The sequence below is a fragment of the Oncorhynchus gorbuscha genome, linkage group LG18, assembly GCF_021184085.1.
Source record: "Oncorhynchus gorbuscha isolate QuinsamMale2020 ecotype Even-year linkage group LG18, OgorEven_v1.0, whole genome shotgun sequence".
Lineage (NCBI taxonomy): Eukaryota > Metazoa > Chordata > Actinopteri > Salmoniformes > Salmonidae > Oncorhynchus > Oncorhynchus gorbuscha.
Window position 1 is genome coordinate 42,867,992 of NC_060190.1, and position 12,151 is coordinate 42,880,142.

The 12,151-nt window shown below is 42.0% G+C and overlaps 1 protein-coding gene across 1 annotated transcript; it reads right to left on the minus strand.

Annotated features, from left to right (window-relative positions):
* Positions 1–394: 394 nt before the first annotated feature.
* LOC124003266 (tubulin alpha chain-like) lies at positions 395–10,316 on the minus strand. The gene is made up of 4 exons (XM_046311364.1): positions 10,185–10,316; positions 2,021–2,243; positions 1,781–1,929; positions 395–1,672 (listed from the first exon to the last, which is right to left on the minus strand). Exons 1-4 carry the CDS (start codon positions 10,185–10,187, stop codon positions 692–694), a joined length of 1,356 nt encoding a protein of 451 aa, XP_046167320.1. The 5' UTR covers positions 10,188–10,316; the 3' UTR covers positions 395–691.
* Positions 10,317–12,151: the final 1,835 nt, after the last annotated feature.

Here is a 12,151-nt window from a genome sequence, read left to right on the forward strand (position 1 = left end):
TGCTATATTATAGGTTATTAGCACTTCTGGAAAGCAAGTTGCACCACTTTTCAGTAAATGTTATGTTAATTACATGTTCATTTCCTAATGTAATTACAGTGTTTTAGGTACACATTGTTACATAGTTATGTCTTCTTGCAATATGCACTTTGAAAGATTTGTACCCAGATATAAAACAATAATTTTAGGGTGAGGTTCAGCTAAATATATACATATAGATTGTTAATGTGTAATTACACAAACAGCTAGTTGTAGAACTAACAATATGTACCTACCACCTACATTGTTATTACACTTCAACAATCAAATGATTCCTTCTTGAGAAACACTGTGGTAAGTTTTAGTGAGTGAAGAAAAAAACAAATAAATACATTAAGAAAGAAAGACAAGAAGCAAAAGTCCTCCAGTAATTTATTGTATATAACAGACAAAAGAGGACAGACCGCTGCAGTGTAAAATAACATAAAACCGTAAAAAGTAAAACCATTGCAACACAATGACATTCCCTGAACACAACCACAGCAAATTTCATTAACAGCTTTCGGTGCCAATGGGATGCATGAATATCTATGATGTGTGACAGTGATTTCTAGCCATTTCCAACGCTAATAAGGAAAGCTGAGCCATGTAAACTTCTGACCAGTGATAAGCATGCTAGTGATATGACTAGGGTGAATCAAGTCACTTCACTTTAATACTCCTCTCCCTCCTCCTCTCCCTCTCCCTCAATGGAGTCGACACCCACTTCCTCATAATCTTTCTCCAGGGCAGCCATGTCTTCCCTGGCCTCAGAGAACTCTCCCTCCTCCATACCCTCACCTACGTACCAATGCACGAAAGCACGTTTGGCATACATCAGGTCAAACTTGTGGTCAAGGCGGGCCCAGGCCTCTGCAATAGCAGTGGTGTTGCTAAGCATACACACTGCCCTCTGGACCTTGGCCAGATCTCCACCAGGTACCACAGTTGGGGGCTGGTAGTTAATACCAACCTTGAAACCAGTTGGGCACCAGTCTACAAACTGGATGGAGCGTTTTGTTTTGATGGTGGCAATGGCAGCGTTAACGTCTTTGGGCACAACGTCACCACGATACAGCAGACAGCAGGCCATGTACTTGCCGTGACGTGGGTCACATTTTACCATCTGATTACATGGCTCAAAGCAAGCATTGGTGATCTCAGACACAGAGAGCTGCTCATGGTAAGCCCTCTCTGCTGAGATCACTGGGGCATAGGTGGCCAAGGGGAAGTGGATACGGGGATAGGGCACCAAGTTGGTCTGGAACTCTGTCAGATCAACATTGAGGGCACCATCGAATCGGAGGGAAGCAGTGATGGAGGACACAATCTGGCTGATTAACCTGTTAAGATTAGTGTAGGTGGGACGCTCGATATCGAGGTTCCTACGGCAGATGTCATAGATAGCCTCATTGTCTACCATGAAAGCACAGTCTGAATGTTCCAGGGTGGTGTGGGTGGTCAGTATGGCGTTGTAGGGCTCAACAACAGCTGTGGATACCTGGGGAGCTGGGTAGATTGAGAACTCAAGCTTGGACTTCTTGCCATAGTCAACAGACAGGCGTTCCATCAACAGGGAGGTGAAACCAGAACCGGTGCCACCTCCAAAGCTGTGGAAGACCAGGAAGCCCTGGAGGCCAGTGCACTGGTCAGCCTGGAGAGGAGGATAAGTGTTCAGATCATTATGGAGGGATAAAGGTGCAGGATTTTCAGAAATGTGGGCAGAGTGTATGTTAATACAACATTATATGTAAGTTCTCACCAGTTTGCGAGTCCTGTCCAAAACCAAGTCTATGATCTCTTTGCCGATGGTGTAATGCCCACGGGCGTAGTTGTTCGCTGCATCCTCCTTCCCAGTGATCAGCTGCTCAGGATGGAAGAGTTGGCGGTAAGTTCCAGTTCGCACCTCATCTGGAAAAAGAAAGACCTGTAAGCTGAGGGCTTAAAGACAAAGGGGATACCATAGTGTCATCATCATTGTATCAAGACAAAGAGATCGTACCAATGACAGTGGGCTCCAGATCCACAAACACAGCCCTGGGGACATGCTTGCCAGCTCCAGTCTCACTGAAGAAGGTGTTGAAGGAGTCGTCTCCTCCTCCGATGGTCTTGTCACTGGGCATCTGACCATCTGGCTGGATCCCGTGCTCCAGACAATAGAGCTCCCAGCAGGCATTGCCAATCTGGACACCAGCCTGACCCACATGGATGGAGATACACTCACGCTTGAGAAAGAGAAGAGAGCGCAATTAAATTGGATCACACTGTACATAATCAAGGTAAATGTCAACGATGTCACCAAAGCATTGGCATCTGCATTTATGAGAGGAGAGCCAATGGAAAGAGGGCACACATTATCCGGTCTCCATTATATCTAATCCAATGCAAATCAGATTCTTGCACTCTTTTCATCTGAAGGGCAAACTGTATCGTGCTACATTTTTCCCCATGATTGAATGCACATCACTAAGTACTTAACATGGTCCACACACACCCGCACAGTCTTGAAGAGTGCATGGTAGAGCTTCTTCCCCCTCAGGAGGCTGAAAAAAATTTGGCAAGTTCTACAGCTGCACCATCAAGAGCAACTTGACTGGCTGCATCCCCACTTGGTATGGCAAATGCACCGCCCTCGACCGCAAAGCGCTACAGAGGGTGGTGCGGACAGCCCAGTACATCATTGGGGCCGAGCTCCCTGCCATCCGGGATCTCTATGTCATGCGTTGTCAGATGAAGGCCCAAAAATGTGCCTAATTTCCAGCCACCCAAGCCATAGACTGTTCACTCTGCTACTGTCCAGCAAACACTTCCCGGGCATCGGGGCGCAGGTAGCCTAGTGGTTAGAGCATTGGCCCAGTAACCAAAATATTGCTAGATAAAATCCCTGAGCTGACAAGGTAAATATCTGTTGTTCTGCCCCTGAATAAGGCAGTTAACCCACTGTTCCTAGGACATCATTGTAAATAAGAATTTGTTCTTAACTGGCTTGCGTAGTTAAATAAAGGTTAAAAATTCACAAATTAAAAATCGGCTCTTGGACCAACAGGCTCCGAGACAGCTTCTACTGCCCAATCCATAAGACTGCTAAATAGTACATTTATGGTTGCCCAAACTATCTGCACTGACCCTACACATACTCACTAGACTATATACACTACATATACAATACATACACACACATGCATACTGACACACACTTTTACACTCATCATTTGCTGCTGCTACTCTGTCCTTTATTTTACTCGCATTATTATCTATCCTGATGATTTGTCACTTTACCCTGCCTTCGTGTAGGGTAGATGCTTGCTAAAAAACTTTAATGGTATAGAATCAGCTTGAAGACGCTTGGACCTTATTTTTTAAATATTTTCAGTGGTATTGTTAACAAACACACCCCCATAAAGAAAATGAGAATTATAAACAGGTTCAGCCCCTGGTTCGACTGTGATCTTGCAGAGTTACTCCACCTTAAGAATTGCAATTGGCGAAAGGCTCGGCACACGCACACTCAGGCTGACTGGCTATCATTCAGGGGCAAATGATAAATAAGTGCACTCAGGCTATCTGGAAGGCCAAAGTTAGTTACTTTAAGGAGCAGTTCTCTCTCTATGGGTCTAACCCCAAGAAATTCTGGGAAACAGTTAAAGACCTGGAGAATAAACCTTCTCCTCACAGCTGCCCATGTCCTTTAATGTTGATGATGTGGTTGTTACTGACAAGAAGCGTATGGCTGAGCTCTTTAATTACCAGTTCATTAAGTCAGGATTCCTATTTACTCAGCCATCCTCGATGCTTCTCCCTCTTTTCCCCCTGTCCCGCTACAAAGTTTCTCCCTGCAGGAAGTCACTGAGTCCGAGGTGCTAAAGGAGCTCCTTAAACTTGACCCCCAAAAAAAACATCTGGGTCAGATGGTTAAGACCCTTTCTTCTTTAAGGATGCTGCCCCTATCATCGCCAAGCCTATCTCCAAACTTTTTAACCTGTCTCTTCTTTCTGGGGAGGTTACCATTGCTTGGAAGGCAGCCACGGTTCCTCCTGAATTTCAAGGGGAGATCAAGCTGATCCTAAGTGTTATAGGCCTATTACTATTTTCCCCTGTTCATCAAAAGTGTTGTAAAAACTTGGCAATAATCAACTGACTGGATTTCTTGATGTCTATAGTATTCTCTCAGGTATGCAATCTGGTTTACAGTCAGATAAAAGATGTGTCACTGCAACCTTAAAGGTCCTCAATGATGTCACCATTGCCCTTGATTCTAAGCAATATTGTGCTGCTATTTTCATTGACTTGTCCAAAGCTTTTGATACGGTAGACCATTTCATTCTTGTGGGCCGGGTAAGGAGTATTGGTGTCTCTGAGGGGTCTTTGGTCTGGTGTGCTAACTACTTCTCTCAAAGATTGCAGTGTATAAAGTCAGAAAATCTGCTGTCTCAGTCACTGCCTGTCACCAAGGGAGTACACCAAGGCTCATTCCTAGGCCCCACGCTCTTCTCATTTTACATCAACAACATAGCTCAGGCAGTAGGAAGCTCTCTCATCCATTTATATGTAGATGATACAGTCTTATACTCAGCTGGCCCCTCCCGAGATTTACAACAAAGCTTTCTTAAGTGTCCAATATGCTTTCTCTACCCTTAACCTTGTTCTGAACACCTCCAAAACAAAGGTCATGTGATTTAGTAAGAAGAATGCCCCTCTTCACACAGATGTTATTACTACCTCTGAGGGTTTAGAGCTTGAGGTGGTCACCTCATACAAGTACTTGGGAGTATGGCTAGACAGTGCACTGCCCTTCTATCAGCACATATCAACGCTGCAGGCTGAAGTTAAATCTAGACTTGGTTTCCTCTATCATAATCGCTCCTCTTTCCCCCCAGCTGCCAAACTAACCCTGATTCAGATTACCATCCTACCCATGCTAGATTACGGAGACATCATTTATAGATCAGCAGTTAAGAGTGCTCTCGAGCGGCTTGCCACCAATGTTCATTATAGGATACATCACTGCACTCTATACTCCTCTGTAAACTGGTCATCTCTGTATACTTATTTATTAAACCCTCTTAGGCCTCACTCCCCTCTATCTGAGATATCTACTGCAGCCCTCATCCTCCACATACAACACCCGTTCTGCCAGTCACATTCTGTTAAAGGTCCCCAAAGTACACACATCCCTGGGTCGCTCATTTTTCAGTTCGCTGCAGCTAGCGACTGGAACGAGCTGCAACAAACACTCAAACTGGACAGTTTTATCTCAATCTCTTCATTCAAAGACTCAATCATGGACAATCTTACTGACAGTTGGGGCTGCTTTGTGTGATGCATTTTTGTCTCTACCTTCTTGCCCTTTGTGCTGTTGTCTGTGCCCAATAATGATTGTACCATGTTTTGTGCTGCTACCACGTTGTGTTGCTACCATGTTGTTGTTATGTTGTGTTGCTACCATGCTGTGTTGTCATGTGTTACTGCCTTGCTATAATGTTGTCTTTAGGTCTCTCTTTATGTAGTGTTGTGTTGTCTCTCTTGATGTGATGTGTGTTTTGTCCTATATTTATATTGTATTTATTTGTATCTTTAATCCCAGTCCCTCGTCCCCGCAGGAAACCTTTTGTCTTTTGGTAGGCCGTCATTGTAAAAAATAATTTGTTCTTAACTGACTTGCCTAGTTAAATAAGGTTAAATTAAAAATAAAAATAAAAAATGTACACACAGTATCTACCTCCAATATATCGTACCTCTGCACATTGATCAGGTACTGGTACTCCCTGTATATAGTAGCTCCATTCTTTTGCATTTCATTTTATTACTCTGCTGTTACTATTATTATTGTTAAACTCTGCATCATTGGGAAGGGATCGTAAGCAATTCTTTCATGGTAATGGCTACACCAGTTGTATTCAGCGCATGTGAAAAATAACATTTGATTTGATTTGCAGAGGGCTGGGATGAAATACAGTTAGGCTGCATTTTCCCCCACACTGCAGCACTGCAGCTATTCCACACAATCATCCCCTCTGATCTGAGAGCACAAATTAATTTGGAAAAAGTGGGAATTATGCCATGAAGAGGGACCGCACTGAACTGCAGTCTGCAGGAGGTGAGAGAGAGAGAGAGAGAGAGAGAGAGAGAGAGAGAGAGAGAGAGAGAGAGAGAGAGAGAGAGAGAGAGAGAGAGCGGGAGAGCAAGAGGACCAAAAGCTGCAGCATGACCAGGACGAATGACGCAACCATCCCCCCACCTCCGCCCTCTCTCTCCTCCCCTTCCCTCCTCCCTTCTTCGCCGCAGCTTCACCCTGCTGTTACCAAGGAATTTGCTTGCATATTTCCGTTGCTAAGCAACTTGGCCCTAGTAGGAATCTGTTTGAGGTTTTGCACAGGAGGGGGTGGTTTGTGCACTTTCCATTAAAAAATAACGATTTAGATTTGTCTATGAGGTACACTTGCCCAGTGATGCTCAAGAGCTATGGCGCTTTATTTTCAACAACCCTCAGTGCACCAATACTCTTTAGGGCAAATCATTGACATCTCATGTTGCAAAATGGAAGACTATACAGATTCTACAGTGCATAGACTTAACAGTAATGCCATCATAGGAATAGTAGCCTTTATGTGTAGCGATAACACTTAAACCGGTGACTGTTATATCAAATGTGCTTGTCTCTGGTTGGAAAGCAGGTGCCAGGAAGGCTAAACTAAACATGAACATGGAAAGACAAGGGTGCAGCTGGCTACAATGGTTTAAACACAGATCCATCTGCATAAGACCACTTCAGACACAAAGATCTTTTCCTTCCCCCTGTCAGGTCTCATCCTGGAGACCATATGCACCAGCAGAGATTAAGGATGACGCAGCTCCCCACCAGCTTTCAGTGTTAATCAATGAACGCGGTTCACCTGAGTCTGTTTTTTTTTTCCTATGAATATTATAGTGTATATACTTTCCTCCAAAAAGAAAGAGTTAGATCATCTGAAATGACCATTGGAACTTCAATATGGATGAAACTGTTCCACAATATCTGTAATGGATTGGTAATGTTGGTTTGTTCCTGTGTTAGAACCATCGGGTACATTTTGTCAATGTTATCTGCTTTACTCATTTAACCTTGTAGGCCTATCTCTGGAAGGATGCACAATTTGACTTATTTTTCCTTTATTTTTAACTACGCAAGTCAGTTAAGAACAAATTCTTATTTTCAATGATGGCCTAGGAACAGTGGGTGAACTGCCTTGTTCAGGGGCAGAACGACAGATTTTTACCTTGTCAACTCTGGGATTCGATCTTGAAACCTTTTGGTTACTAGTCCAATGCTCTAACCACTAGGCTATCTGCCGCCCCAATGATGACATAGTGGGATGTAGGGGTGCTGATGGTGCTGCAGCACCCCCTGAACAATAAGAATAAAAAATATATATATATCTATTTAAAAAATAGAAATACGTTGACATTTTTTTTTCCTCCACAAAAAGTAGTTCACTTGGCCTTTACTGGTATTAGCTGTAATATAGACATCTGTAGAACAGGCCCACTTTTTTTATCTTCAGGATCTCGGCTTTGGCAAAAAAAGGTAGTTGTATAATTAAGAACAGTATCTTGCAGGACTCAATAGCTGGAATTGTAAGAGCTGTGGCCCTGTCCGTTTCTCTGCGATTGTCATTCTAATGGATCTTGAAAGAACAAAACCCTGTCCTCAAACATTTACAAGTTATGGGCAAAGACACAAAACATCCACATCAAATTAAATGTTTTTCGTGATCAAATAACATGGAAAACACCCATTTTTTGTGCATTATTAATTTAACATCCTTACAAACCACTTAATGTAAATTTACATTTACATTTAAGTCATTTAGCAGACGCTCTTATCCAGAGCGACTTGTACATTACTGTATTATAGGCTGGTCATCTACAGTGCATTCAGAAAGTATTCAGTCCCCTTCCTTTTTTCCACATTTTGTTACGTTTCAGCCTTATTCTAAAATTGATTAAATCATCATCAATCTACACACAATACCCCATAATGACGAAGTGAAACCGTGTTTAGAAACATTTTTTCAAATGTATTACAAATAAAAACAGTAATACCTTATTTACATAAGTACATAAGACCCTATGCTATGTATGACACTCAAAATTGAGCTCAAGTGCATCCTGTTTCCATTGATCATCAACTTTATTGGAGTCCACCTGTGATTGATTGGACATGATTTGGAAAGGCACATACCTGCCTATATAAGGTAGAAAATCAGAGAAAAAACCAGGACATGAGGTCAAAGGAATTGTTCATAGAGCTCAGAGACAGGATTATGACTAGGCACCGATCTGGAGAAGGGTAGCAAAACATTTATTCAGTATTGAAGGTCCCCAAGAACACAGTAGCCTCCATCATTCTTAAATGAAAGAATGTTGGAACCACCAAGACTCTTCCTAGAGCTGGCCGCCCGGCCAAACTGAGCAACCAGGGGAGAAGGGCCTTGGTCAGGGAGGTGACCAAGAACCCGATGGTCACTCTGACAGAGCTCCAGAGTACCTCTGTGGAGATGGGAGAACCTTCCAGAAGGACAACCATCTCTGCAGCACTCCACCAATCAGGCCTTCATGGTAGAGTGGCCAGAAGGAAGCCATTCCTCAGTAAAAGGCACATGACATTCCTCTTGGAGTTTGCCAAAAGGCACCTAAAGGACTCTCAGACCATGAGAAACAAGATTCGCTGGTCTGATGAAACCATAAATACTTTCCGAATGCACTGTATGTTTGTACCTGTAGACTTTCATTGTCCATGAAGAAAAACAATGCTAAATACAGTAATTGAGTACATTGAGACATCAAGTGGTTTGTGATGATGTGATGATGTCATGTGATGATGTGGCTCAGTTGGTAGGGCATGGCACTTGCAATGCTAGGGTTGTCGATTCAATTCACATGGGGGACCAGTACGAAAATGTATGCACTCACTACTAAGTTGCTCTGGGTATGAGCGTCTAATAAAAAGGAATGAATAGACCATTTTAGTTTTCAAATAGAAATAAGTTGGACTTGCAAAGTATTACAACAAACTGGAAAACATATATCAAGCAAGTATTTTTATATTACACAAGTATTATCAGATGAACTGTTTTGTACAGATAATTATCAGACTCAAGTTACCAATGCTGGTAAACACTCAAATACATTTAGTTTAAAACATTTCACAAAAGTAGTGCACTGGGCCTTTACTAGTCCTGTATTAGCTGACCAATACAGCAGCACCCCCCACCCCCAAACAAACTAATTCCCGCGCTATGCATAATACATTTGATGAAGATGCCAACAGAATGCCTAAACGTCCATATGCGCTGAGGCACCAAAGATAAGAGTCGCTTATATAACGCATATTATAGACTCATTAATAGGCTACATTATTCTTACTAGCTATTAAACAGGCAAAACGGGTGAAAATGATGACTATTAGAATAAAGCTCTTCTGAGCTTAAGACTTTTCAAGGTGGGCGCGTCACACGACCATGACAACGCCGAATTCCATCAAGGCAGAAGAGGTTGTGATTAGAATATATCTGAAACGTTCTCATTTCTATCTCAGGTTCGTTAAACGCAAATTGAGATATTCGGAAGTCAAACTTGAACTTGCCACTATTTTATGATAGCAAATTATATTCAAATGACAATTAAGTATAAGATAATGGGGGTTAATTGGAACCAAAGTTTCTTTCTCGTCCTCCATCCGTAGCATCAATTCACCTCAATCACATGGGCTTTCATTTTCCAGCAAAGCGACAATGTAATATTTGTTTTATTGAGTCGACATGAGGATACACCTTCAGTATATAAGATACACCTTCACTATATAACTTCGTAATAAGCCTAAAATTGAAAATAGGGTTCCATGGGGAATAGGGTATTTCCTCGACAGTTTGAAGCATAGCCTATCTATCATATTCCTGTAGTCAAATAAATCAGTGACCACTGATTTAAGCGATAAAATGCAATTCCAGCCACAATATGAATGAAGCCATATACATATTATGCAACAACATGCTAGGCTATGCAAAGTTACATTGATGGAATGGACGAGTAGCTATAGCACCACCATCAGTAGAATGAGAGATGCACACACCACATAAAGAAATGAATAGACTACTTTCAGCATTTCTGTGATAAACTGTACTCACCATTTTACTGACGGAGAGGAATTTTAGAGTAATATATCAAAAGAAAGTTCCTACAATTTTATCTTCGGATGAGAGAGAAGTTACTTTATGCGACAGCTAAGAGTCGATGTAGTAACTGAACTCAAACATCGTGGCGCGCTAATATTTGTAGTATCGCGAGGAGGGCTGATCCAGCATACATTAATAAATTTGGAAGAGGAAAGGATCAAGACTGCAGGCCTAGGCGTGAGGCCTATGGTGGGAGAGATGCAGCACGTAACACTGTACATTTCCCCCTACCTTGTGAAAACAGTTGCATTGGTCCTGTTTGTTTTTTTAACAATAGTTAAAATCAAATTGGATGTAAGCTTCCCTGCATTATGGATTTTAAATGGATTTAAGTTTCCCTGCATTAAAGTCCTGGGCCCTAGGAGTGCCACCTCTGGATGAGCATTTTCTTGTTTGCTTATAGCCTTATACAGCTTGTTGAGTGCAGTCTTAATGCCAGCATCGATTTGTGGTGGTAAATAGACAGCTATGAAAAATATAGATGAAAACTCTCTTGGTAAATAGTGTGGTCTACAGCTTATCATGATATACTCTACCTCAGGCGAGCAAAACATAGAGACTTCCTTAATAATAGATTTTGTGCACCAGCTGTTATTGACAAATAGACACAGACCGCCACTCCTTGTCTTACAGTAGGCAGCTGTTCAATCCTACTGATGCACGGAAAACCCAGCCAGCTGTATGTTATCCATGTCGTCATTCAGCAACGACTCAGTGAAACATAAGATATTACAGTTTTTAATGTCTCGTTGGTATGATAGTCTCGATCGGAGCTCATCCATTTTGTTATCCAATGATTTCACGTTGGCTAATAGGACTGATAGAGGCGGATTACGCACTCGCTGTCGAGTGCCATTTGGAGTACTTTCAGCATAAAAATGTAAGCCTATTGTGATATGACAGAATTATTTGTTAGTTTGTTAGAGTCAGTCAAATTTGAACCACAGTATCTGCAAATTTAGAACCCCATTGTAGTCAATACCAGGCAAAATACATTAAAATATATAGGCTATATACAGAGGTCCTGTTCACAAAGACCTAATCTGGCATCAACCCCTTTCAGCACCATGAAGGCAGGTTAGCGTTTTTCATCATGAATCTTGTTCTGGAGGCAGCTCTGAAGAATGGTCACTAGCTAGCACAGCCACATAGTCATAAAATCTGATTTTGAACCACAGGAGCTTGGTGGTGCCTTAATTGGGGAGGACGGGCTCGTGGTAATGGCTGGAGCGGAATGGGTGGAATGGTTCCATGTATTTGATGCTATTCCATTGACTCCGTTCCAGACATTATTATGAGCCGTCCTCCCCTCAGCAGCCTCCACTGTTTTAAACCTATCCCTAACCTTACCCATACTTCTAACCCTAATGCCCAACTCTAATCTTAAATTAAGAACAAAAAGCACATTTTTGTTTTCCTACATTTTTACAGTATAGCCAATTTTGACTTTGCAGCTAGCCCATCTAGCGGATATCACTCAGTTCTGCCTCCAGGACAAGACTCATCCCAATAAATGTCAACCTACCACGCAATTTTTAAAATTGATTTCACCTTTATTTAACCAGGTAGGCTAGTTGAGAACAAGTTCTTATTTACAACTGCGACCTGGCCAAGATAAAGCAAAGCAGTGCGACACAAACAACAACACAGATTTACACATGGAATTAACAAGTGTACAGTCAATAACACAATAGAAAAAAAGAAAGTCTATATACAGTGTGTGCAAATGGCTTGAGGAGGTAAGGCAATAAATAGGCCATAGTAGCGGAGTAATTACAATTTAGCAAATTAACACTGGAGTGACAGATGAGCAGATGATGATGTGCAAATAGAAATACTGGTGTGCAAAAGAGCAGAAAAGTAAATAAAAACATTGGTTAGCTGCTCAGATAGCTGATGTTTAAAGTTGGTGAGGGAAA

Bases quoted from the DNA above. Each gene is read 5' to 3' on its own strand.
- LOC124003266 (XM_046311364.1), bottom strand. The intron at 1,930-2,020 runs GTACGATCTCTT...TTCTTTTTCCAG, and splicing joins TCTGGAGCCCACTGTCATTG to ATGAGGTGCGAACTGGAACT. The intron at 1,673-1,780 runs GTGAGAACTTAC...CCTCCTCTCCAG, and splicing joins TGGACAGGACTCGCAAACTG to GCTGACCAGTGCACTGGCCT.